Source organism: Petaurus breviceps, unplaced genomic scaffold, assembly GCF_028583685.1.
Source record: "Petaurus breviceps papuanus isolate PSGF00001 unplaced genomic scaffold, PetGlider_PUasm1.0 446, whole genome shotgun sequence".
NCBI lineage: Eukaryota > Metazoa > Chordata > Mammalia > Diprotodontia > Petauridae > Petaurus > Petaurus breviceps.
Genome location: NW_027186338.1, coordinates 1328160 through 1355710, shown reverse-complemented (window position 1 = coordinate 1355710; position 27551 = coordinate 1328160). Strand labels below are relative to the sequence as shown.

General features: G+C 38.2%; 1 protein-coding gene and 1 long non-coding RNA gene across 2 annotated transcripts in view; both read right to left on the bottom strand.

Annotated features, from left to right (window-relative positions):
* Positions 1-27551, bottom strand: part of LOC138171500 (zinc finger protein 585A-like) — a 45337-nt gene that overhangs the window by 1948 nt on the left and 15838 nt on the right. Inside the window, 5 exon segments of the mRNA XM_069101021.1 lie at positions 1-214; positions 23317-23591; positions 23594-25405; positions 26103-26126; positions 27023-27118. The exon segment at positions 1-214 is cut by the window's left edge and continues 1948 nt beyond it. Coding sequence (XP_068957122.1) covers positions 1-214; positions 23317-23591; positions 23594-25405; positions 26103-26126; positions 27023-27118 — 2421 coding nt within the window.
* On the bottom strand, positions 6044-17631 carry LOC138171513 (uncharacterized). The gene is made up of 3 exons (XR_011170903.1): positions 17500-17631; positions 16732-16800; positions 6044-6957 (listed from the first exon to the last, which is right to left on the bottom strand). It is a non-coding gene; the product is annotated as an uncharacterized lncRNA (long non-coding RNA).

The window sequence follows — 27551 nt, the reverse complement described above, 5'->3', positions numbered from 1 at the left end:
AAGGTTTCTCTCCAGTATGAATCCTCTCATGGTGAATAAGACTTGTCCTGCAAATGAAGGTCTTCTCACATACACTGCATTTATAAGGTTTCTTCCCACTATGAATTTTTTGATGCAGTGAAAGTTGATACTTAATTCTAAAAGCTTTCCCACATTCACTACATTCATAAGGTTTCTCTCCAGAATGAATTCTCTGATGCACCACAAGATGATTCTTGCTCCTGAAGACCTTCCCACATTCAATGCATTCAGGATGTTTATCTCCAGTAACTTCTCTGCTCTCTGAAAGGAAGAACAAAGAGCTGATTATCTTTTCCCTAAGGTTCTTAGCTGCTTAAAGGATTGAGAGCTCATGGAATCCGAATAAAGCTGCCCCAGCCTCACTATTCTAACTTCCTAATGTGCCACAATGTAATCAGGCACATCTTGATTTGGCTTTAACCACAACATAGGCCCCCAGACTTAATACAGCCAATGGCCCTAGTTAGCCACTACTTCCAGATCCATTTCATATATTTGAAGAGGTGTGTTCTTATAGTCAACAATAATCACATCATCCATTTAGCAAAAGATAGGACCAAAATACCTAACTCATTATCTTGACCAGACAGGACCACAATAGCCAATCAGAGGGCACAATAACCAGGATGTCTGACCATGGAACCACAGAAGGGGCTCCACCCCATTGCTTAATCCCTTAACAAATTCCTTCTGCCTTATTAATATTCATAATTTATTTTATATAGTTACATCTTTACCCTGTAGAAATCGATCTTGCTTTCTCTGAAGTTACTAGTACCTCTTAGAACCTAGCCCACTTCAGAAGGGTGTCAATCCTCAATAGATGCATATACTTGTATTAGAGGTGGTTTGACTCTGAATTCTTTGAGATCATGCCTCTACAACACACCATGAAACAACAGAGCTACTTTTGCTTTCTCACATGAGATGACTAGTCTCACTGGTCATTCACTAAGGATCAGTTTATCTTATGCGAAAGTATGATGACTCAATGGTAACATATATAAATGAAATGACTGAGGATTAAATTACCTGGAGGAATGAAGGAAAACTTACTTTAATGCTAACTAACATTTAAATGGAATAAGACTATTCAGAAAAAAACAGAAGCCTCTGAGAATTTAAAAATGTATTTTTACCGTTTAAGGTTAAAATAGAAAGGCAAGAGACTGAACAGAAAGAAAATGGAGAGGGGTGGCTAGGTGGTGCACTGAATAGAGCACTGACCCTGGAGTCAGGACCTGAGTTCAAATCTGTCCTCAGATACTTAATACTTACTAGCCATGTGACCTTGGGCAAGTCACTTAACCAATATAGCCCTGCCTTCCCCCCTGCTAAAAGCGAAAGCAAAAAAAAAGAATGAGTTTAGAGTGAGAATTGATACATGAAGTAAACAGAATAAACAAGAAATATGACAGGAAAAAATGTGACAATTGTTGCCATAAATTTCCTATAAGAATCCAAAATACTACTTCGTGAGGAATTGACTGAAAATTGTAAGAGTAACACATAAAGGTATTTTTGACAAGAAAAATTATTAATACTGATATGAAACATTATTCAAACTGTAGTAATCAAACAAGTAAAAATGAAAACAAATGACAGGTATCAATAAATAGCCTCTGGTTTAGCAGAGATTCTTTAAAATAACTTTTGGCAGTTACACTGAATTAGCTATTTATTAAACTGCTGCCTCCATTTTTTTCTGAAAAATAACAGTAATTTCAGTGGGAGCTACAAAACTGCTCATATCCTTTGACCCAATGGTCCCACTAGTAGGTCTATATTCTCAAAATGTTACTGAAAGCAAAGAACTCTCTCTAAAAATTTCACAATAGCTTTTTGTGAAATTGCAGAGTGATGAAAACCTGGATGTGAAATAATGGTGCTGGTTATAGTTAAACAAGTCATATGAACATATTATTTACCTTTGTGAATATAATTTCAAAGCACAAAAAAAAGAGAATGATATAACATCAAAAACTGAAGAAAGAGGAATTAAGTTAGGATTAAATAGTTTTAAAAGTAACAGCAGCAAAGCAACATAATCATAAAAACAAAAGAAAATATCAGAAGAGAATAAGCAAAAAGAGCAAATTATTTAATCTTTTAAGTAATGTGATTATTTTAAAAGGGAGAATGAATTCATGCAAGTGAGGCAGAGAATATCTGCTTTAAGATAATCTTCAATCAACAGAAGAGAAATAACTGCCCTGTAAAAAGGCAACAATTTTCTTTGAGTGGAGGTACATTTTAGTAAAGAGAAACACTAAAACAAAAAGTAACTTCTTGAGATAAAAAATTAAGTTTGAAAATCTTAGTTCCTCTGAATAGGTCTGAGAAGTTTTGATAGGTCACTTTGTTCATCATTTTACAAGAGTTTTGATCTAAAAGGACCAAAAGGTCTGGATTTTGCAATGACCCGTCTGCTTGATGTTTATGTAGTCACCTGGACAACTGCTTCTTGGAATATCTGCCTTTGGCATCCAAAATGCTTCCTTTCTTTCCAACTGGTAGATCACATCTGGTTTGGAAATTGCAAATCCTGTTTGTTGAAAACGAAAAAGTACCAGGGAGTTATCTCAGAGTTTCATCATAGAAGAGATAGATGAAATAGTCCTTTCAATGCTTAGTAGAAAGGTGGGGGAATAAGGGTCTTGAATGTACCTTATACGATTAAGGGCTCTAATTTTGTCTGAGATTTTTTTCCCCCAAACAAGATAGGCTTAATGGGCTGGTTGGTGGGAGAAGTAGGGTTTTTTCCTTTTTCTTTAGGTGATAGGGGGGGAGGAGAAATTACATTTTTTTAAAAAGCATCTATAATTAATAAAAGAATTCAAACCCAGTTCAAGCCCTGAAGTAGGTGTGCTAAGACCTCAAGGATACTACAAAGGACCACTGAATGAACTACTGAATAGGACTTAAAAATTAGTTGAATTGACTCACTCCCTGCTCAGAATGTGGGAACATTGCATATGAAACCCTACATTGGGATTAAAAAGAAAACCGTGCATTTGAAGCAACAGAGAGAAGATAACATTCTCAAGGATAACAAGTCAAAAAATCAATTTCCAGGTATACTAACCAAAGATTTTTTTCCTGGAAACAAGTAGCACAAATAATCATCTGTCTCTTGCCTACAAAAGGATTAGGAATGGTTTTCTTTTGTATGCCAAATAACTGTTAAAACGTTGAAAGGTGTCACAGTATAAATCAAGATGTCAAAGGGGTTGCTGTTCTTACCCACAGACACCAAGTTCCTATAGTTCTCCAGCATCACATCCCTGTACAAATTTTTCTGAGATGGGTTCAATTGTCCCCACTCCTCACGGGTGAATTCCACAGTAACATCTTCGAATGTCACCGATACCTGAAATATCAAGCACATTTGTGCTTACACAGTGATATCTGTGACGGTTATAAAGTTCAAATGTAACCCGATTGCCAGCAGAGAGAATGGAAGACAGTAAGTGGTACATCGGACTGAGGCAACTGAATCAACCACACTGACTCCATTTTGGGACTTGATTCTAGTTCTTTTTTTTGTCTAATTACAGGTCTATTCCAACTTGTCTTGTGAGAAAAATTCATTCAATTGTGCAAATTGGGAGAAAATCTTATTGTATTGTTTAGCTGGGAAATCAGAACACCTCTACCTGCTGTTTAGAGACCCTTAACTGAGGACTATGGTTATGCTGACCAGAGAAACCCAGTCAGATCGCAAAACTGATGTAAGGAGTTTTCTCAAAAACTGACTCTAAACTAGTTTCTGTGTTCCTTTTGATCGTATACAACACTTGGATGGAATGGGACACCTCTTTTCCTGAATTCAGGGAATTGAACCTGTTGCCTTTCCCTCTCCCAACATAGAAAGTCCCTAATCTTTCCTCCAATTAGAAATGATTACCTAATATTGTATTACTTGTTTTTAATTAATTGGTCCTGTTTTATTCTTTTAATGTATAAACATGTATCTTCCCCAAAATTCAAAGTTCAGACCTAAGTTATGGAAGGGGTCTGGGCCCAGTTTGTTGTACAATTGCTATGTATTGCTTAATGAACTCATGTGTTCAAAATGCATAACCTTTGTTTTTTTTTCAGTAATTTCACTTATATTTGACACAAGGGATTCTTTCATTTATTATTTTGTTCCCAATACACAATCTGGTATATAGCAGGCACTTAAGAATTCCTTTCCCAGAAAGAATTAATAAAAGAGTGTATAAAAGAATCTGACAGTGTGTGGGGGTGGTTTGGGGGTGGGGGAGGACAGGGTGTGTGTGTGTGTGAGAAACTGTACCCATCTACAGGGTTAGGAATGGAAAGGAAAAAAAGAAATTTACATCATACATACATATTTAAAAGGAAAAGCAGGTTGTATTAATACATCTTCAATTTCATATGCAATCTATTTTTTAATCATACTATGTTTTCAAAATGCTTCCATTATTCCATGAATTAAAACTTGAATGAATAAACTTTTCTAGAAAAAAATTCTCCTCTGATTAGTTTATAAGTTCCTTAAGAGCAGTAGGCATTATTGCTATTTTTTATATCCTCAGTACTTAGCACAGTGCTTGGCATTTTGTAGGTGTTTAATAAATGCTTGTTGTTGTATGATACTTCTATTGACACCAATTTTATTTATTTATTTTTTGGAGTTGTTGATTTTTTTTTCATTTTTAGAATTCTTTATTAACCTCTGATTTACATCATTAATTTCTGCCAGATTAGGAGTTACAAATTTTCTTCCCATTTTTCCCCTAACCACCACCCCAGAATAGCAATCCCACAAGATATCCCCCTCCTCCAATCTGCTCTCTCCCATATCTTCTCCCATACCCCATTAGACTTTTCCAGTAGGGCATGGTGGATCTCTATGCCCCAGTGCCTGTATATCTTCTTTCCCAATTACATGTAAGATAGTATTAATAATAGTATATGTGTATATGTATATATATACAGATATAGATATATAGATATATAATTTTAAACATTTGATTTTAAAACTTTGAATTCCAGATTAATTCTCTTCCTCCCTTGTCACCCACCCTTACTAGGAAGATAAGCAGTTCAGTATAGATTGTACATGTATAGCTAATGCAAAACATTAACAATAGATATATTGTAAAAAATTGACTATATTTCCCTCCCTCCTATCCCACCACCCACTTGTTCTATTTTCTACTTTGATCTTTTCAAAAGTGAGTGCTTCCAACTTCCCTCCCTTCCATAATCCTCCCTTTCATTCCCTTTCCCCTGCTCTCCTATAGGGTGAGATATGTTATTTAGTGTGTATGTCATTCCCTCCTTGAGCCAAATTCAGTGAGAATTAAGGTTGACCCATTCCCTTTTGCCTTCCTACTCTTCCGCGCCATTGTAACCCTTTTCCCTTGCCTCTTCTTTATGAGATTTCCCCTTTTAAGTATCATCCCTTCCTATTAAATTGGTCCTGTGCCCTCTATGTATACCTATAAGCATATATACACACATTCACATATGTATTCATACACCCATATACCCTCTGATATAGACATATATATGTATATATTTCTATTCCCTTTAAGTATTTTCATACTGAGAAAAGTTTCATCAGTTACAATTATCGTTTTTCCATGAAGGAATGTCAATACTTCGACTTTGATCAGTGGCTTATGATTTCTTTTCCCTATTTACCTTCTCAAGCTTCTCTCGCTTCTTATATCTGGATGTCAAATTTTCTATTCAATTCTGGTTTTTTCATTAAGAACACTTGAAAGTCCTCTATTCCACTGAATGACAATATTTTCCCCTGAAACATGATACTCAGTTTTGCTGGGTAGGCAATTCTTGGTTTTAATCCCAGCTCCTCTGCCCTCTGGAATATCCTATTCCGGGCCCTTCGATCCCTCAGTTTAGAAGCTATGAGATCCTGGGTTATCCTGATTGTGTTTCCACATATTCAAATTGTTTCTTCCTGGCTGCTTATAATATTCTCTCCTTGATTTGTAATTCCAGAATCTGGCTATAAAATTCCTAGGAGTTTTCTTTTTTGGGATCTTTTTCAGGAGGTGATCGGTGGATTCTTTAAACCTCTATTTTGCCTTCTGGTTCTAAAGCATCAGGGCAATTTTCCTTGAGAATTTCTTGGAGGATGATTTCTAGGTTCTTTCCCTGATAATGGCTTTCAGGTAGTCCAATAATTTTTAAATTATCTCTCCTGAATCTATTTTCCAGGTCAGTGGTTTTTCCCATGAGATATTTCACATTGCTTTCTATTCTTTTATTTGTTTGGATATGTTTAACATCATCTTGATTTCTCTTAATGTCACTAGCTTCCCTTTGCTCCAATCTAAATCCAAGGGAATGAATCTCCTCATTGAGCTTTTGAGATTCTTTTTCCATCTGGCAAATTCGCCTTTTCAAGGCACTCCTCTCCTCATTGCCTTTTTTCAGCCTCTTTTGCCAACTGAGTCAGTCTTTTTTTTAATGTGTGATTTTCCTCAGTCAGGCTGACTCTCATTTCGTAATTTCCTTGCATCGTTCTCATTTCTCTTCCCAATTTTTCCTCCACTTCTCTTATCTGCTTCTTAAGGTCCTCTATCGCCCGTAACCAGCTCGTATTTTCCTTTGAAGCTTTTGGTGCAGGAGTTCTAACTTCACTGTCTTCTTCCTGTTCCATGCTCTGCTCCTTTTTGTCCCCAAAATAGGAGTCTAATGTTGGAGCCTTCTGTTTCTTTTGCTTCCTTTGTCTGGGCATGTTGCCCCTCAGTCACTTGACGCTTGGGCTTTTTGCCCGAGTAGGACTCTGACACCAGACAGGGGAGCTTTCGTCCCAAACGCTGGGTTTCTCTCAGCTTCCAGAGGTATTAGTTGGGTGCCCTCTCTGAGTCCTCCACATGCTCAGGTAAGCTGGTCACACACCCCAGGATCTCCACCATAGACTGCAATGCAGATCTAAGCAGGTTAAAGCAAGAACAATTACCCCTCAGACTGGTCACTTGGTTCCCCTACACTCTGCAGGCCAGGAGCTCAAGCTGCAATGTGGCGCTGGTGGGTGTCTCAGCGGCTTCTCGCCCTGGGGGTAAAAGCTGAAGCACTCCCAACTACTGGTCCCAAAGTCCACACTGCACTGACCTCTCACTTTGTCCTGAACATCTATGTGTTGATGAATCTGGAAACAGCCACAGCTGCAGGTGATCTGGAGTCCCTCCAGTTGGCGGCTGATCAGGCCCACCCTGGGGCTAAAACCTTGGCTCTTGAGTGGCTGACCTTGGTGCCCAGAGTGCTGTACTGGCCACTTGCTGCCAGCCTGCTGGGATGTCCTCAGCAGGAGATTAGCTTCTTTGTCATTTTGTGGGTTCTGCAGCTCCCAAGTTTGTTTAGAGTCCCCTTTTACATGGGGAAGGTGGAAGCCAGAGCCCCAAAGTCAGGAGACCTGGGATCGATTCCAGGCTCAGATACTTAATACCCACCCAAAAATAACTGGCCGTGTAACCTTGAGCAAGTTACTTAACCCCAACTGCCTAATAAAAAAAAAAAAAAAACCTTGTTGGGGAAACTGGAAAATAGTATGGCAGAAATTGTGCATAGACCAACATCTGACACCATATACTAATATAAAGTCTAAATATTACACAATTTAGATATAAAGGCTGATACCATAAGCAAATTACAGGAGCAAGTAATAGTTTACCTATCAGATCTATGGAGAAGGGAAGAATTCATGACCAAACAGGAGACAGAAAAGATTATATTAAATGCAAAATGGATAATTATTTTTTAATTTTTTTTTATTTAAAGTTTTGGGTTTTTTGCTTTTTGGAGGGCAATTGGGGTTAAGAGACTTGCCCAAGGTCACATGGTTTAGTTTTTCTGTTAAGTGTCTAATGCCCAGATTTGAACTCAGGTCCACCTGACTCCAGGGCTGGTGCTCTACTCACTGCACCACCTAGCCACCCCATGGGTAATGATTTTGATAACATTGAAAAGTTTCTGCACAAACAAAGCCAATGCAACCAAGATTAGAGGGGAAGCAGAAACCTGGGAAATAATTTTTACTACCAGTGTCTCTGACAAAGGTTTCATTTCTAAAATATGGAGAGTTGACTCAAATTTATAAGAATACAAGTTATTCTCCAACTGATAAATGATTAAAGCATATAAACAGGCAGTTTTCAGGGGAAGAAATTAAAGCTATCTATAGTCATACGAAAAAATGCTCTAAATCACTACTGCTTAGAGAATTGCAAATCAAAACTCTGAAGTGACTACATCACACCTATGAGATTAGCTAACATGACAAAACAGGAGAATGATAAATTTTGGAGAAGATGTAGGAAAACTGGAACACTAATGCACTGTTGGTAGAGTTCTGAACTGATCTAACCACTCTGGGGAGCAATTTGGAATTATGCCCAAAGAGCTAAAAAATTGTGCGTACCCTTTGACCCAGCAATACCACTTTTAGGGCTATATCCCAAAAAGATCATAAAAATGGTAAAAGGACCCACATGTACAAAAATATTTATAGCTGTTCTTTTTGTGGTGGCAAAGAATTAGAAATTGACGGGATGCCCACCAATTCAGTAATGGCTGAACAAGTTATGGTACCTGCATGTAATGGAATACCATTGTGCTATAAGAAATGCTAAGCAGGCAGACTTCAGAAAAACCTGGAAAGAAATATATGAACTGATACTGAGTGAAATGAACAGAACCACAACACTGTACATAGTAACAACCACAATGTGCAATGACTGACTTTAATAGATTTACTACTTCTCAGCAATGCAAGGAAAATGCTAGGAATGAAATGATGAAAAAACTTTGGGAAGCATACTACTTGCTAAGTTTTCCTTTTTTTTTGTTCTGTTTCGTCTTTCTCATGGTTCCTCCCATTAGTTGTAATTCTTCTTTACATCATGAATAATGTGAAAATATGTTTAACATGAATGTATAAGCAAAGCCTATATCATACTGCATGATGTCTTGCGGAGGGGGAGAAAATTTTAAACGTAAGTGAATGTTGAATACTAAAAATATAAATAGATAAAATCACATTCAACATAGGATCTTTGAAGCATAGATTAAAAATTAATTGAAGGGTGGCTAGGTGGCGCAGTAAGTAAAGCGCCGGCCCTGGAGTCAGGAGGACCTGAATTCAGTTCCAGCCTCAGATATTTAACACCCACACACAAAAAGTAGCCATGTAACCTTGGGCAAGTTACTTAACCCCAATTTTCTTCCAAAAAGGCAAAAAAATTTTTTAATTGAAAATTAAATAACCTAATCCTAAAGAAGGTGGGGGTCAAAGAACATATAATCAATGTCAATAATCAACATATAATCAATATATCAATAATCAACATAAAAATCACGTAATCAATAATTTCATTGATGACAATAATAATGAGACAATGTGCCAAAATTTTTGATGCAGCCAAAGCAATATTTATGGAAAACTGTGTATGTCTGAAGCCTTACACCAATGAGAGAAAGAGGAAATCAATAAACTGAGTGTAACTAAAAAAAAACAAAAAACCCAACCAATTAAAATCTCCACTAAATATAAAAGTACTAAAAACCAAAGGAGAAATTAAGAAAATTGACAATAAAAGAGTCATTAAATTAATAAAATTAAGAACTGGTTTAATGAAAAAACCAACAAAGCAGACAAACCAGTTCTGAATTTGCTTTAAAAATAAAATAACAAATCACTATATCAAAAATGAAAAGACTTAATGCACCACTAACAAAGATGAAATTAAAGTAATTTATTAGGAGCCTTTTTTTCCAAATATATGTCAACAAAAAGCTTACTCCAAGTGAAAAGGATAAATTTTTACCAAAAAAAAAAATTACAGAAATAGAATGCTTAAATCATCCTATCTCCGAAAATGAAATTGACTAATCCATATAAAAAACACTGAAGAAAAAGTTCTCAGTACCAAATTGATTTTCAAGTGAATTCTACCAAACTTTCAAAGTACAATTAATTCCATGGTTTTGATAACTAAACCAAGGGTAGCAAAATAAGAGAAGGAAAGCAACAAACCAATTTCCCTAATGAATATTGAGGCAAAAATTTTAAAGGAAATATTAGCAGCATTTTTTTGGAGGCAGAGCCAAGATGACGGTGTAGAAGCAGGAAAACTCCATGAGCTCTCCACATAACCACCTCAAATACCTATAAATTATGACTCTAAACAAATTTTAGAGTTACAGAACCCACAAAGTGACAGAGAGAAACAAATCTCCTGCTGAAGGCAGCCTGGAAGGCCTAGAGGAAGGGTCCATCACAGCAGGCCAGTGGCACAGCAGAACAACTGCTGCAACTGTCAGATCCCAGCCATTCCAGCTCCACAAAAGAAGCAACAACAAACACAAATAGGCAGGGTGACACCAGCACAGTGAGTAAGCTACCAGCACCTGAGGCCCCAGCGCACAAAGTCAATGACCAGGCCCTGAGTATAAGAATCTCAGGCCAGTGCACCTGTACCCCAGGAGCAGAGTTCAGCTTTAAAAGCCATGAAAAAAAATCCCAAAATTAAAAAACATCAAAGAAGAAGCAAAAAATGAACTTTGATCGTATTAAGTTACTACAGTGACAGAGAAGAGCAAAACACAAACTCAGAATAGGACAATATTGTCAGAATGCATATATGCAAAATCTCAAAGGGGAATATAAAATGGTCTCCAGCCCAAAAAATCTTCCAGGAATGGCACACACACACAAAAAAAGATTTAAAAAGTCAAATAAAATATGTAGAAGAAAAACTGAGAAAAGACATGAGAGATATGCAAGAAAGACTCAACAGGTTGGGAAAGGAAGGACAGGAATCGACAGAAACAAACAACTCCTTAAAAAGCACAATTGACCAAATGGAAAAGTAGTTACAAAAGCTAACTGAAAAAACGAAGTCTAAAAATTAGAATTATACAAATGGGTTCCACTTCTGAGAGGCACGATGGAGGAGTAAGAAGTAAGGCACAATATCACCTTAGGAAAAACCCTGGAACAGCTGAGCCAGGAGCAAGACAGGGTGCAGCAGTCTTGTAGTACAGAAAGCTTGGGGGATTACAGAAAAAGACCCTTTTGGTCTGGGGGAGGGAGAGCAGTTACAGTATGGGAGGCATCCCAGCAAGCCCCACCTCAGCAAACCAGGGGGAGATCCTGAGCCCCAGGGTGAAGTCAGCAAGGGCCAACACCAAGACCGCCGCCCCCCCCACCCCAAGGTGCCTCAGCACCAGCAGAGGAACCAGCAGACAACAGTTCAGAAAACTACCACATGCGTCAACATTTGCTAACAGCAAAATCTCCCAGTGCTTCAGCACAATTCCAGGAAATACAATTCCAGAAGGCACAGCTCCAGGCTGGCAGACATCCTCCAATGGAGTGCAAGGGCAGGGTGAGAAGGATCCATACATTTGAGTGCATGGTCAAGCGAGCAAGCTTCCCCCACTGACCAAACTCCCCACCGCTACTCTGAGAGTTCCACGGACGCTGATGCTGATGCCAGCTCAGGACCGGGTAAACTGACAGACTCATGTATCCTTCAGCTGCCAGCACCTAAGGCCCCAACACACAAAGCCAGTGACCAGAACCTGGGCTTGGGGCAAAAGAAGCTTAAATCAATGCCCCCACGCTCCAGCAGGACAGCTCAACTCTAAAAGCTAGGAATTAGGCAAACATCATGAGCAAAAGCAGAAATGGACAATGACCACAGATTCTCATTACTGAGACAGGGAAGATCAAGGCACAAATTCAGAAAAGAACAACATTGTCAATGTACCCACATCCGAAACCTCAAAGGGGAATATGAACTGATCCCAAGCCCAAAAAGCCTTCTCGGAAGAGTTCAAGAAGAATTTTAAAAGTCAAATAAGAGAGGTGGAGAAAAAAATGGGAAAAGAAATGAGAGGGATGCAAGAAAACAACTTGGAAAAGGAAGGACAAAAAATGACTGTAGAAAACAAGTCCTTAAAAAACACAACAGGCCAAATGGAAAAGGAGGCACAAAAATGCACTGAAGAGAGCTCCTTTAAAAGTAAAATGGGCCAAATGGGAAAAGGAGGTACAAAATATAATAGAAGAAAACAATTCCTTAAAAATTACAATCAGAAAAGTGGAAGCTAATGACTCTATAAAATATCAAGAATCAGTCAAATAGAAACTAAAGAAGAAAAAATAGAAGAAAACAAAATACCTAATTGGTAAAACAACTGACCTGGAAAATAGATCCAGGCGAGACAATTTTAAAATTACTGAATGAAAACCATGATGAATAAAAGAGCCTGGAAAGCATTTTTCGGGCAATTATGAAGGGAAAATCTTGCTGCGCTCAGCCATCTGCTATTCCTTAGAAGAAAGTTGGAGGTAAAAATTTGTGAAGTGAAAGCTCCTGAGGCTGTGAAGTAAAAATGTATAAGGTGAAATGTCTTGAGGCCTAGTCTGCTTCCTGACCGAGCTCACTGAGGGTTTTTGTTGATTCCGAAAAGTACACCTGGAGATGACTATACTTCACTTAGGTCAAACCTCAGTCCTTGGAGGTCCTCTCTTTTTTGAAGTCCTCTCAAGAAGATAACTGCTTTACCCCTTTATTATTGCTGCTCTCCATTCATTTCGTGGCAATTTTCTGTCTGTGGAAATCTGGAAAGTCTAGACATTTCAAATCTACTGTACCATCTTTCCAGAATGCCCAACACCAATATGGTATCTATATGCAACAAATAAAATAGCATCTAAATTTTTACAAAAAAGTTAAATTAATTACAAGTGGACATAGATAGTAGTATTATAGTCAGGGACTTTAATCTTCCTGTCTCAAAATTAGGACAATTTAATCAAAAAAAACAAATAAGAAAGATGTCAAGGAAGTTGAAAGAATTTAAGATAAGCTAGATATTATGGATATCTGGAGAGAATTGAAAAGACATAGAAAGGAATATAACCTTTTTTTCAGCAGTTCATGGAGCCTTTACAAAAACTGACCACATATTTATACGTCACAATTTTATAGTTAAAAGCAGAAATACTAAAAATGTCCTTTTCAGATTACAGTGCAATGAAAATTATACTTAATAAGTGACTACGGAAACAGATTAAAAACTAATTGTAGATAAAACAACCTAATCTTAATGAATGAATGGGTTAAAGAAAACATCATAGACACAATCAATAATTTGAATAAAGAAAATGACAAAAATGAGACAACACATCAAAACCTATGAATACAATAAAAGCAGCAATCAGAGGAAAATGTACATCTCTAAATGCTGACATCAACAAAATAGAGAAATAGCAGATCAATGAATTGGGTATCAACATCCTAAAAATTAAGGGCGAAATTAACAGAATCAAGTATAAAAAAGCCATTGAATTAATAAATAAAACTAGAGATTGGTTTTATGAAAAAACAAATAAAATAGATTAACTGGTTAATCTGATTATAAAATGTGGGAAGAAAATCAAATCACTAGTATCAAAAATGAAAAGGGTGAAAATATCACTAACAAAGATGAAATTAGAGCAATTATAAGGAGTTATTTTCCTTTTATATGCCTATAAATAAAAGACTTAAAGATTACAACAATATATTACAAAGACTATACACTATCATCACATGGATACCAGGAAAGCAGGGATGATTAACCATAAGGAAAACTATTAAAATAATTGATTATATTAAAAGTTTTTAAAACCTCTTGATTCTATCAATAGATGCAGAAAAAGCTTTTGACAAAGTACAATAATTTCTATTAAAAACACTTGAATGTATTGGTATAAAGAAATTTTTCCTGAAACTGATAAAAAGCATTTATCTAAAACAAGCAGCAATCATTATTTATAATAGAGATAAACTTCCCAGTAACATCAGGTGTGAAACAAGGATTCCCACTGTGACCAATACTTTTCAATATTGTATTGGAAATTCTAGCAATAGCAATAAGAAAAGAAAAAAATAAGGAATCAGAATAGGGAATGAGGTAATAAAACTATCTTTCTGCAGATGTTATGATGATAGACTTGGAAAATCCCAAACACTTACTTTAGTTAAAACAATTAATAAAGTAGCAAGTTATAAAGTAAATACACATAATTCATTAGCAGTCCTATACATCACAAACAAAACCCTGCAAGAAGAGACAGTAAAATATACTCCATTAAAAATAACTATAGACAGTATAAAATAGCACACCTTCCAAAACAAACACAGGAACTATATAAATAAAAGTATTAAAAGCTTTTCATATGAATAAAAACAGATTTAAACAATTGGAAGAATTCTTATTTTTCATGGGTAGGCAGGGCTGATATAATAAAAATGATGACTTTACCTAAACTAATTTATAAATTTAATGTGATCCCAGTTAAATTACCAAAAAGTATTTTCCTTAATAGAAAAAAATAACTAAATGCATTTAGAAGAACAAAAAGCCAAGACTATCAAAGGAGCTTATGAAAAACATGTCAAGGAAGAAGGTTCTACAGTGCCAGACTTTGAGTATATTACATGGTAGTAATTATCAAAAGTACCTGGTCCTGGCTAAGAAATAGAAAGGTAGATAAAGAGAACAGAATAGACATACAATTTACAATAGAAAATAAATACACTAACCTTGTATTTGACAAGAATAAAGACTTAGGAGCAGCTAGGTGGGAAAGTGAATAGAGCACTGGCCCTGGAGCCAGGAGGACCTAACTTCAAATCAGACACTTAACACACACACACAAACACACGCACTCACCAAAAAAAACTAGCTGTGTGACCCTGGGCAAGTCACTTAATACCAATTGCCCTCCAAAAAAGGCAAAAAAAAAAAAAAGAATTAATGTTTTGGGATAAGAATTCATTATTTGGTAAAAACTGCTGGGAAAACTGGAAAGCAGAATGGTAGAAACTGGGCATGGACCAGTATCTTACATCATTTACCAAGATAAGCTCAAAATGGATACCATGAACTAGTTATAAAGAGAGAAATTACAAGAAAATTAGAAAACATGAAAAAGATTACTTATCAGAATTATGAAAAGGCGAACAATTTATGAATAAACAAGAGGTAAAGTAGTGTGAGGTGTAAAAAAGATAATTTTGATTACATTAAATTTTTTAAATGTATAATTTTCCCCCAGTTACATGGAAAATTAATTTTTAACACTCATTTTTAAAACTCTGAATTCCAAATTCTCTCCCTTCCTAGCAATTTGAATGTTTGTAGTTATGTAAACATTTTCCTAATAGTCATGCTGTGAAAGAAAAGACAGAACAAAAAAAAAAAAACCATCAGGAAAAATTAAGCAAAAAAAGCATGTTACAATCTGTATTGAGATACCCTCAGTTCTTTATCCCCAGATGGATAGCATTTTTCATCAGTAAGTCCTTCAGAGTTGTCTTGGATCATAGTACTGCAGAGAATAGCTAGGTCATTTATAGATCATCTTACAATATTGCTCTCAGTTTGTACACAGTATATTTCATGTTATATCAGCCCACATAAGTCTTCTCAGGTTTTTCTGAGAGCATTCTGCTCATCATTTCTTACAGCACAACATATTCTATCATAATCACATACCAAAATTTGTTCAGCCATTCTCCAATGGATGTGCATCCCCTCAATTTACAATTCTTTGCCACCCAGAAAAGAGCTACTGTGAATATTTTTGTATATGTGGGTCCTTTTCCTCTTATATCTCTTTTGGGACAGAGAGCTAGTAGTGGTACTGCTTGGTCAACAGGTATGCAAGGTTTTATAGCCCTTTGGGCACAGTTCCAAATCACTCTAACAAATGGTTGACTGGGACAGCTAGGTGGCACAGTGAATAGAGCAGTGGTCCTGGAGTCAGGAGGACCTGAGTTCAAATCCAGCCTCAGACTTAACACTTACTGTATGACTTTGGGCACTGTCACTTTACCCCAATTGCCCTGCATTCCCCCCTCCAAAAAGGGCAAAAAAACCCAAAAAATGCTGAATCAGTTCACAACTCCATTAACAATGAATGTCCCACTTTTCCCAAATTCCCTCCAACATGTCATTTTCTTTCCTTCTTTATTTTCACATAACAATTTATTTTGCTTTTGTTTAACTTCTAAAACTTAAACACACAATAAAAAAACATTATTAATTTAAATTTAAATACAAAAGAAGAAAAGGGAAAAAAGCATGCCATGTGCACAGCAAAACGTAAGGGAGAATTCAAAATATATAGCAACAGATTTCCATTTCAAGAAAGCCTATGTAATAAATATTACACATTGTGTTGAGAGCTGTCCATCTTTTCTTTGCTCCTTTTTAAGTTTTCTTTTGTTCTCTGCTGTGCACATGACATGCTTTTTTCCCTTTTCTTATCTTGTTCTTTTTCCCCTTTTGTTCCCCTTAGGACAGTTTTACATATATAAACGTATGTACATACATACAAACATAAATCTATACTTTCCATGAACAAATTCTACTTCTGATCTGTTTTTGTGTTTGTGCTATTTCTTATTTCTACTCCCTAACTCCTCTACTTTACTTACACCTGCTCCCTTGACCTACATTACTTGATCTACTCCTCTCTTATTCTCCCATTCCCATAAAACCAAAATCAAGTAAGGTCTTTGTGTGTGTGTGTGTGTTGGATACATTGGTGTCTATGGTGTCTTTTAGCCCTAAACGAGATTCCCGACGCCCACAACCTCCAGGGCCCCAGCACAGGACACAGAAAGCCCTCCCCCCCTCGGCGCTCACCTGTCGGCCCCGGGCTGTCAGCACAGGAACCATCCCCTCCTCCTTCGGGCTCCCACCTGGGAGGAAGATCTGGGGAGGAAAGGGGGGCGTGAGGGGGGGACCCCGCTTCTGCCATGGGAGGGTGAGGAGGGCTGTGAGGAGGGAGGCCCAAGCTGGGGTCTGCTACGGGGGGGATGGGGACCCCGCTTTTGCCTTGGGGTTGATGGGAAGCCTCGCTGGGTTCTGCCCTGCTCGGGGACTGAGACCCCCTGCTAGGAGAAAGGAAGCCCGCTTCTGTCCGGGGGGAGGGGGGGCAGTCATTTCTCTTTTGGCGGGCCCAATATCACTTTAGAGACAAAACTGGAGAAGACACGTAACCCCCTCAGCAGGGGTGCAAGGATACCCGGCAGCATCAGGGAAGGCTTCCCGGAGGATGCCGAAAAAACATAAGGCCACAGGGAAGGCCGGACCGAGGACCAGACGGACACATACCGGACGCACCTGCCCTCGGACCTTGGGCACAGGGGAAGGACCAAGGCCTGGAGGGGTAGGACCTGACCAGGGTCACAGAAGGAGGATTAGAACCCGCCCCCAGATCCTCCCCCTCAGCCTGTTCCTCTTCCAGCCCCACAGGCCTCCCCCAGACCCTTGGAAGCCCTCAGGGGTTCCCTCCCTCCTCTAGCGGACGCCCCTCTCCTCTTTCTCCGGAACCAGCCCCGGCCCTGACCCCGCCGCACCCCCACAGCTGGGCTCCGCCCCGGCCTGGCCCCGCTCTCGGGTGCCTCTCACCCGTCACACTTGAGCTGGGGACAGAGAATGGGAAGCACCCCCAGCAAGCATGGAATAAGAGAAGAGAAGGGTAGGTGAAAGTGATGTAAAAGAAAGCAGCCCGCCTTTGGGCTTGGAAAATACCCATGGTACGCGCATGGCCTTCTGGGAATTGTAGTCTGGAGGCTGAGGGGCCTTCTGTGCATGCCTTGGGCTCGGCCCCGCCCCCGGCCTGGAATGTGCTTCTGCTTCCCTACCTGCCCCGCCCCTCCCGGCGTGCCAGCCTTGCAGCCCCGCCCCCTCCGCGCCTCATCTCCCTTTCTGAATGCCAGTCATTTGGTAGATGAACTAAATAAAACTCAGGGTCATCATTTACCTGGAGTTTGCGTGTTCCAGGCTCTGTTAAAGTGCTTTACACTGACTTATCTCATCTAGTTCTCACAACAACACTGGGAAGTGGGTGCTGTTTTTATAGATGTAGAAACCAGGGTGGAATTGATAGGGTACCTGGGGTCTAGGTGATTTGTGAAACCAACTTGTGAAACCAGTTTGTGAAATTGTAACTGCAGTTTGTATTGTAAAATTGTTATCTGTAAAATTCCTTTCCCAACCTCCAACTCTGTCCCTTCCCCCTATCCACACTAGGCCTAGGCAACACCTTGGGACTCCTTTGTTCTTACTTAATCCCTCATGTGTCCTCACGTCTGGCCCAAATCTTATCTAAACTGTCTATTCACATGCTCCTCTTGGTCTGCTCTGACCTTTGTCTACGCATTGAGGCCCCTCCCGTCAGGCCAGCCCTGACAATGGCAGCCCTACCCTTTAAAAGTAAAAGCATGTACCCCTCTCACTCGCAGGTCCCCTAAAGGACTCTTGCCCGCTTCTCATGGAAGTGTGGCAGGTCCCCTAAAGGACTCTTGCCCGCTTCTCATGGAAGTGTAACAATAAACTTCTACAACTCTCACTCCAATTAAGCCTGAGACCTTGAATTCTTTCCAGACGCTATTGCAGGTTTTCTGGTCTTGGATAAGATCAGAATATCTGCTGAACCTTTTGGGATCCCGTTTTACCCCCCATCAATAGTACAGATTAAGTTTTCACATTACTTAGATGAACTAAGACTTCTTGGATGTCCTGTATAGTAGAAAGGCCCCTATGCACATTAGCAAGCATTATGTCATTTTAGGAATATGAGTACTTTTTCGGGTTCAACTGACTTCCCTGTATTTTGATGATTTCTTGGGAATTTCAGCTTCCTGGGGAACCATGCACTGACTCAGTCTCCAGCCTACTTGGCAGTGATTCCAGGAGAATGTCACTATCAGGTGTAAGATCAGATCAAGCACTGGTAACTATCTAAACTGGTACCAAAAGAAGCCAGGCCAGCCCGTCAGGTTCTCTCTACTACAAATACAACAGGAACTCTGCAGTCCAGCCAGGGTCAGTGACAGTGGTTATACTGACTACACCCTATCAGTCCTGTGGAGTCTGATGACACTGTACACCAATAGTCAGCAGTCATGGTGTCCCTCACACAGTGTACTAAGTCTAAACAAAGCCCTGTCTAAGCAGTGAGGCTCAGCTAATCCATTTCCTGTCCTTCACCTCATCATCTATGACAAAAGCCTTGCTGCTGGGCTTCTTCACAGGATTTTTAGGGCCCTGGGGGGCAGTGTGGTCTTGGCCATGCTAGGGTATACAGGAGGACATTGTCATTGTGTGTTTTTCTGTGGCATCAAAACACTGTCTGGCATCTTGAAAATGAACAAAGCAGCATTAGAAAACTTAATGGCCTATAATTGTTTTCTTTGTCTTATTACTCTAAAGAAACTTGCTCATGGCATTCATAAATGGATTGCTTTGACAGTCTCCCTTGGCCTTCGATTTACTTTAACACTTCCATGGTCTAGTGTGTCATTTTAGAGCTGGCTAACCATTTAGAGTTAATTCACACTCTGCCAATGAGGTGTTGTTTTTTTGTTTTGTTTTGTTTTTTAATTCTCCATGCCCAAAGAGTCCCTAATTAGGTTCCAAATCAAGTCACGTGGGAGGAACTTTAATTCAAAGTACTCCAGGTCTGCTTTGCCCACAATAGTCCTTGTTACTACTGTGGCAGTGGGGGAGTTTAACTCAACTCTCCTGGGCTCCTTCAGTGTCTTTGCTTCCAATAAAAGATCTTTAGGAATCATCTAATAAAGATCTGTTGCTTTACAGAGGAAGATGGTTAACTGGTCCAAGGTTCCACACACTAGTGAGTGAGAATGGCACTCCCAAATAGCTGTTATCATTTTAGATGACACAAACTACAAGCTCAAGCAGTCTCAGGAATCACTCACATCAGGGCTAAAACACTTCAGGTGTGTGTGAGGTTTTTTTTTTTTTAAAAGAAATGGAAAAGAGAAAGCTCTGAGCCAAAATCTATGGATTTCTCAAGACAAATTGAAATCTCTGCAAAGGTAAAGATCAGGAAGGTGGGATAACTATACAGAGGTCACCAGATCTGCTAATCCCTCCAACCCATGACTCACTGTCATGAAATTTCTAATACACCTACTCAGACAGAACTGGTTTTAAGATTCTCCAGAACAAGATGCTCTAACAGCACCTTATATTTTTCACTTAACAGTATTTTTTATTTTCCAATTACATGTAAAGGTGGGTTTTCAACATTCACTTTTATAAGATTGAGTTCCAATATTTTTTATCCCTTCCTCTCAACCCTCCTCCCTAAGACAGTAAGCAATTTGATTTGGTTAAACACATACTATTACATTAAATATATTTCCATATTAGTCATGTAGTAAAAAAAAAGAATCAGAACAAAAGGAAAAATCCACAAGGAAAAAATAACAACAAAACCAAAAGAAGTGGCACTATTATGTTTCCATCTGCATTCAGATGTCATAGCTCTTTCTCTAGATATGGATAGCATTTTCCATCATGAGTCTTTGGGAATTGTTTTGGGTCACTGTGTTGCTGAGAAGAACTAATCTATCAGAGTTGATCACCACACAATGCTGCTGTTACTGTAAATAATATTCGCCTGGTTCTGCTCACTTCATTCAGCATCAGTTCACCTAAGTCTTTGCAGGTTTTTCTCAAATCCACCTGCTCATCATTTTTTTTTAGCAAAATAGCATTACATTACATTCATATACCACAACTTGACACATATCCTCTCAATTTCCATTTCTTAGCCATCAAAAAAAAAAAAAAAAAAAACCAACTGCTCTAAATACTTTGTACTTGTGGGTCCTTTTCCCATTTTTTTTAAATGATCTCTTTGGGATACAGACCTAATAGTTGTATTGCTGGATGAAAAATTGTGCAGTTTGATAGCCCTTTGGCATAATTTCAAATTGCTCTCCAGAATGGTCAGGTCAGTTCACTACTCCACCAACAATGCACTGGTGTTCCAATTTTCCCACATCTTCTCCACATTATTTTCCTTTTCTGCCATATTAGCCAACATGATAGTTGTGAGATGGTACCTCAGAGTTTTTTCAATATGCATTTCTCTAATCAGCAGTAATTTGGAACATTTTTTTCATTTGACTTTAGATATCTTTAATTTTTTCATTTAAAAACTCCCTGTTCATATTCTTTGACCATTTCTCATTTAGGGAATGAATTTTATCTTTTTTTTTTTTTTGCTTTCTTTTTTGGAGGAGGGCAGGGCAATTGGGGTCCAAGAGGTAACACGGCTAGTAAGTGGTAAGTGTCTGAGGCTGGATTTGAACTCAGGTCCTCCTGAGTCCAGGGCCTGTGCTCTATTGACTGTACCAATTAGCCGCCCCATGAATTGTATTCTTATACATTTTACTCAGTTCTCTATGTCTTCTGGAAATCAGGGCATTATCAGAAGCACTGGCAGTAAAACTTGTTTACAGCTTTCTGCTTTCCTTCTAATCTTGGTTGCACTGGATTTGTTTGTACAAAAACTTTTAAAATTAATGAAATAAAAATTTGATATTTCATAATGTTCTCTTTCTTTTGGTCAAATATTTTCTTTCCTTCTCCATAGATCTGACAAGTAAACTATTTCTTGCTCTCCTGATCTGTTTGTGCTATCGCCCTTTATGTCTAAATCATGTACCAATTTCAACCTTATTTTGACTGATTCACCACTCTATTTTTTTTTGCCTACTGGAGGGCAATTGCGGTTAAGTAACTTGCCCAAGGTTACACGGCTAGGTTTTGTGTGTGTGTGTGTGTGTGTGTGTGTGTGTGTGTGTGTGTGTGTGTGAGAGATGTGTCTGAGGCCAGATCTGAACCCAGGTACTCCTGACTCTGGGGCCGGTGCTTTACTCACTGTGCCACCTAGCCTGCCCTCACCATTCTATTTCTTAACCAGTACCAAATAATTTTTTTTTAATAAGTGGAATTTTTTTTTTTTTGCAGGGCAATTGGGGTTAAATGACTTGCCCGAGGTCACATTGGTAGTTTTTGTGTTGTGTCTGAGGCCGAATTTGAATTCCGGTCCTCCTGACTCCAGGGCTGGTTGTCTATTCACTGCACCACTTAGCCACCCCACAGTACCAAATAATTTTGATGAGTGCCACCTACATGTTTATAAATCTGGTAAGGGAAGGCCACCTTCCTTTGCAATATTTTTCATTAAGATCCTTGAGATCCTTCAACAATTTGTTCTCCCAAATGAACTGTTATTATTTCTGGCTCTATAAATAATTTTTTGGTTGTTTGATTGATGTCATGAAAAAGTTAATTCAGGTAGAATTCTCCTTTTTACTATATTCATTATTCATTCACATTATGTTCAACCTACTCATAATCAATGGATGTTTTTCCAATTGTTTAGATCTGACTTTGAGAGAAAAGTGACTTGCAATTGTATTCATATAGTTCCTGGGTTTGTCTTGGCAAGTACAATCATTGGAATAGATGAGGTACACAAGACATGGTAATCACTGACCATAGTGATTTGGTTTGCCAAAACCAAATAATCAAGCTTTTGGGAAAAGAATCCACTATTTGACAAAAGCTGCTGGAAAACTTTGAAATAGTGTTGGTGGAAACTAAGCATAGACTTATTACCATATACAATATAACAGACTCTTAAAGTAGGGATGGTATCAGTGTGGTCATGGATGTCCTTTATGCTCAAAGATGACTAAAATGACACCACTGTGTCAAGATCAAATTACAGTGTACCCAAAAGTGGCTGATCAGAGCAATATGAGCTCAAAAGGCTCTAAACACATTGGACAAAAATAGTCCATATGAACATTTGGACTGGTATGTCAATAAAGGTCTATGTCACAGGAGCTATATCACACAAACCTTTCTACTATCTCCAGTTCCCTGTCAGCTTAGTATTGTTTCTCCTTATCTTCATGATAAATCATCTGTGCGACATTCTCTGCCCATCTACCTGTGGGAATAAAACATACACATTCCAAATTCCTCTTGTTTATACCCTGTATAATTTCTTTTCCCTCTACTATATAACAAGGCATGGAAGAAAAGACTTAGGGAGGGAAGGAGGCATGACTCCCCACTCAGGATATACAGTGTGACCCACGGTTACTGGACATGTTATCACATTTACAAATGCCTTGTTTCTCACCTTCTGCTGTGCTTAAGTATGATCATTCATATGGTTTTTCTTTAGTATGTGTTAACTGATGCCTAGTAAGATGTGACTTCCTCCTGAAGGCCTTCCCACATATAGTGCATTGATAAGGTTTCTCTTCAGTATGAAACATTTCATGTCGAATATGTTTTGAGTTGTATGGGAAAGCCTTCCGACACTCCACACTCCCTGCATTCAAAAATAATGTTTACAATATGAATTTGCTGATGCACATGAAGATGCACGTTTCTTGTGAAGGCCTTTCCACATTCATTACATTTGCAAGGTTTCTCTCAAGTATGAATTATCTCATGAACTTTAAATTGTGAGTAAGTCCTGAAGGCCTTTCCACATTCAGTACATTCACAGGGTTTCTCTCCACTATGAATTCTCTGATGCACAGTAAGCGCTAATTTTTTCCTGAAGGCCTTCCCACATTCACTATATTCATAAGGTTTGTCTTCTCCAGTATGAAATCTTTGGTGCACTTTAAGTTGTTCCTTACTCCTGAAGGCCTTTCACATTGACTACATTCATAAGGTTTCTCTCCAGTATGAACTCTCTTATGTACTTTAACATGACTCTTACGCCTGAAGGCCTTTCCACATTCATTACATTCATAAGGTTTCTCTCCAGTATGAATTCTTTGATGCATAGTAAGATCTATTTTTTTCCTGAAGGCCTTTGCACATTCGCTACATTCATAAGGTTTCTTTTCTTCAGTATGAACTCTCTGATGTACTTTAAGTTGTTCCTTACTCCTAAAGGCCTTTCCACATTCACTACATTCATAAGGTTTCTCTCCAGTATGAATTCTCTGATGCACTATAAGACGATCCTTACTCCTGAAGGCCTTTCGACATTCACTACATTCAAAAGGTTTCTCTCCTGTATGAACTCTCTTATGTATTATAGCATGACCCTTACTCCTGAATGCCTTTCCACATTCATTACATACATAAGGTTTCTCTCCAGTATGAATTCTCTGATGAACAGTATAATTTCCCTTATTCCTGAAGGCCTTCCCACATTCACTACATACGTAAGGTTTTACCCCTGTATGAATTTTGTGATGCACAGTGAGCTCTGACTTACTCCTGAAGGCCTTTCCACATTCATTACATTCATAAGGTTTTTCTCCAGTATGTATTCGCTGATGTTCAGTAAGATATGGCTTCCTCCCGAAGGCCTTTCCACATTCTCTACATTTATAAGGTTTCTCCCCAGAGTGAATTTTCTGATGCACTGTATGACTTCGCTTAGTCTTGAAAGCCTTTCCACATTCAGCACATTCATAAGGTCTCTCTCCAGTATGAATTCTCTGATGCACTGTAAGTTGTCTCTTAATCCTGAAGGCCTTTCCACATTGACTACATTCATAAGGTTTCTCTCCAGTGTGAATGCTCTGATGCACAGAAAGCTCTGCTTTACTCTTGAAGGTCTTCCCACATCCACTACATTCATAAGGTTTCTCTCCAGTATGAATTCTCTGATGTATTGTAAGTTGTTTCTTACTCCTAAAGGCCTTATCACATTCACAACATTTGTAAGGTTTCTCTCCAGTATGAATTATTTGATGTTTAATAAGATATGAGTTGTAGGGGAAAGCCTTCCCACACTGTTTACATTCATAAAGCATCTCTCCAGTATGAATTTTCTGGTGCACAGTAAGCTCTGACTTAAGCCTGAAGGCCTTCCCACATTCACTACATTCATAAGGTTTCTCTCCAGTATGAATTTTTTGATGTCGAGTAAGATATGAGTTTATGGGGAAAGCCTTCCCACATTGCTTACATTCATAAAACATCTCTCTAGTATGAATTTTCTGATGCAGAGTAAGATGATCCTTACTCATGAAGGCCTTTCCACATTCACTACATTCATAAGGTTTCTCTCCAGTATGAACTCTCTTATGTACTATAACTTGACCCGTCGTCCTGAAGGCCTTTCCACATTCATTACATTTATAAGGTTTCTCTCCAGTATGAATTCTCTGATGCACAGTATAATTTCCCTTAGTCCTGAAGGCCTTCCCACATTCTCTACATTCATAAGGTTTCTCTCCAGTATGGATTCTCTGATGCAGTGTAAGTTGTAACTTAATCCTGAAGGCCTGCCCACATTTACTACATTCATAAGGATGATCTCCAGGATGAATTCTCTGATGTCGAGTAAGATTTCCCTTCCATGTGAACGCTTTCCCACATACACTACATTTATAAGGTTTCTCTCCAGTATGAATTCTCTGACAGACAGAAAGATGCTTTTTGCTCTTGAAGGCCTTCCCATATCCATTACAATCAAGAGGTTTATCTCCAGTAAATTCTCTGCCCTCTGAAAGGAATAAAAAAGAGCTCAGCAAACCTGCCTTTTTGATCCTTTCCCAAAGTTCTTAGTTTTTCAAAGGTTTCAGAGCTTTTCTCTTGCCTTCTCACTTGAGAAGTATATTCTCACTAGAATTTTAATAAGGATGAATTTGTCTTATGAGAAAGTATAATGAGTTAAAGGCAACATATGTAATTGAATTGACAGAGGATTAAATTCCCAGGAGGGATGAATGAAGCCTTATTCTACTTTAATTGACATTTGAATATCAGAAGACTATTCAGAAAAAAAACAAGATGACTTTGCGTACTTGCAAATGTATCCATACCCTCTATAGTGAAAATAGGAAGGGAAAAGACTGAACAACAAAAAAATAGATACTTGGGTTTAGAGTAAGGAAGAGAAATAGATACTTGAAGTAAACGGAATAAAGAAGTATGATGGGGGAAATGTGATAATACTTGCTATAAATTTCTTCTAAACATCCAACACATCTACTCTGTAAGAAATTCATTGAAATTCATGAGAGTAAGACATACAAAATAAATTATTAAATTATTAAGAATCACCTGAAACATTAATCAAATGCTGCTAATCAAGGTAGAAAAAAATGAAACCAATTTGGAGGTACCAATAAATGCCTTCAGGCTTGTAAAGATACTTTAAAATGACAATTTTTTGCAATAATGTTGAAATAGGTACTTACTAAGCTGCTGCTGCCGCCATTTTTCTGAAAAGTAACATAGCAATTTTAGCTAGAGCCACAAAACTGTTTATATTCTTTGACCATATTGTCCTGGACTAAATCTGAACCCTCAATATGTTCCTGAAAGCAAACAAAGCACTCTGAATAAAATTGACATGTCAGCTTTTTGTGAAAGTGCAAAATAATGAAAATCTAGAGGTCCAATGACAGGATTGTGGTCAAACAAGTCCTGTCATACAAACATAATTTTTTTCTTAAAGCAATCGGGGTTAAGTAACTTGCTCAAGGTTACACGGCCAGGTGTTTCTGGGTGGGTGCTAAATATCTGAGCCGTATTTGATCCACATGTCATCCCGACACTGGAGCTGGTGCTCTTACTCAGTGTGGTACCTGGCCGCCCCCATACAAACATATTAATGTGCCTTTATAAACATAATTTCAAAGCTTAAAGAAAAACAGGATGACATATAACATGATAGACTGAAGGAAAGGTAAATAATTTAGAATGAAATATTTTTAAAAGTAGCAGCAAAGCAATATAATCATAAAAACAAAACAGATGAGAACTCAGAAGAAAAAAGTGCACATTAATATCTTAAGTAATGTGCTTATTTGAAAAGGGAGAATGAATTCATGCAGGTGGGGCAGGAGAACTCAGATAATCTTAAATGAACAGAAGAGAAAAAACTGCCCTACATCAGAGGCAACAATTTTCTTTAAGTGTTGAGGCACATTTAAGTAAAGATACAATAAAAAAATGAACTTCCTGAGGAAATAAAAGTTGTGAAATCTCAGCTCCTTTTAATAGGCCCAAGAACAAACAGGCCACTTTATTCAACATTTTACAAGAGCTTTAATCTCAAATGACCAACAGATCACTATTTTGCAATGACCCATCCAGTTGGTTTTTATGTAGTCACCTGGACAGCTGCTTCTGGGAACATCTGCTTCTGGCCTCCAAGATGCTTCCTTTGTTTCCAACTGGTAGATCACATCTGGTTTCCAAACTGTAAATCCTGTTCGTTAAAAATGACCAAGGACCAGGGAGTCATCTCAGAGTTCCATCATAGAACAGATAGATGAAATATTCCTTCCAACTCTTAGTAAAATATGGGGGAATAAGGGCCCCAAATGTATCTTATAACATCAAGGGTTAGCTCATTTTGTCTGAGATTTTTTTTTCTCCAACCAAGAGAGGCTTAATGGGCTGGCTGGAGGGAGAAGTAGAATTGTTTCTTTTTATTTTTTTTTTAGATGCTGGGAAAAGAGAAATTACATTTTTTAAAAAAGCATCTATAAGACTTAATAAAAGAATTCAAACCCAGTTCAAACTCTCAAGCAGGCATGTTAGGAAGACCTCAAGGATAGTACAAAAGATCACTGAAGAAAATTCTATATTATGGTACGGTGGACTACTGAATAGGACTTAAAAATTATTTCAGTTCTAAG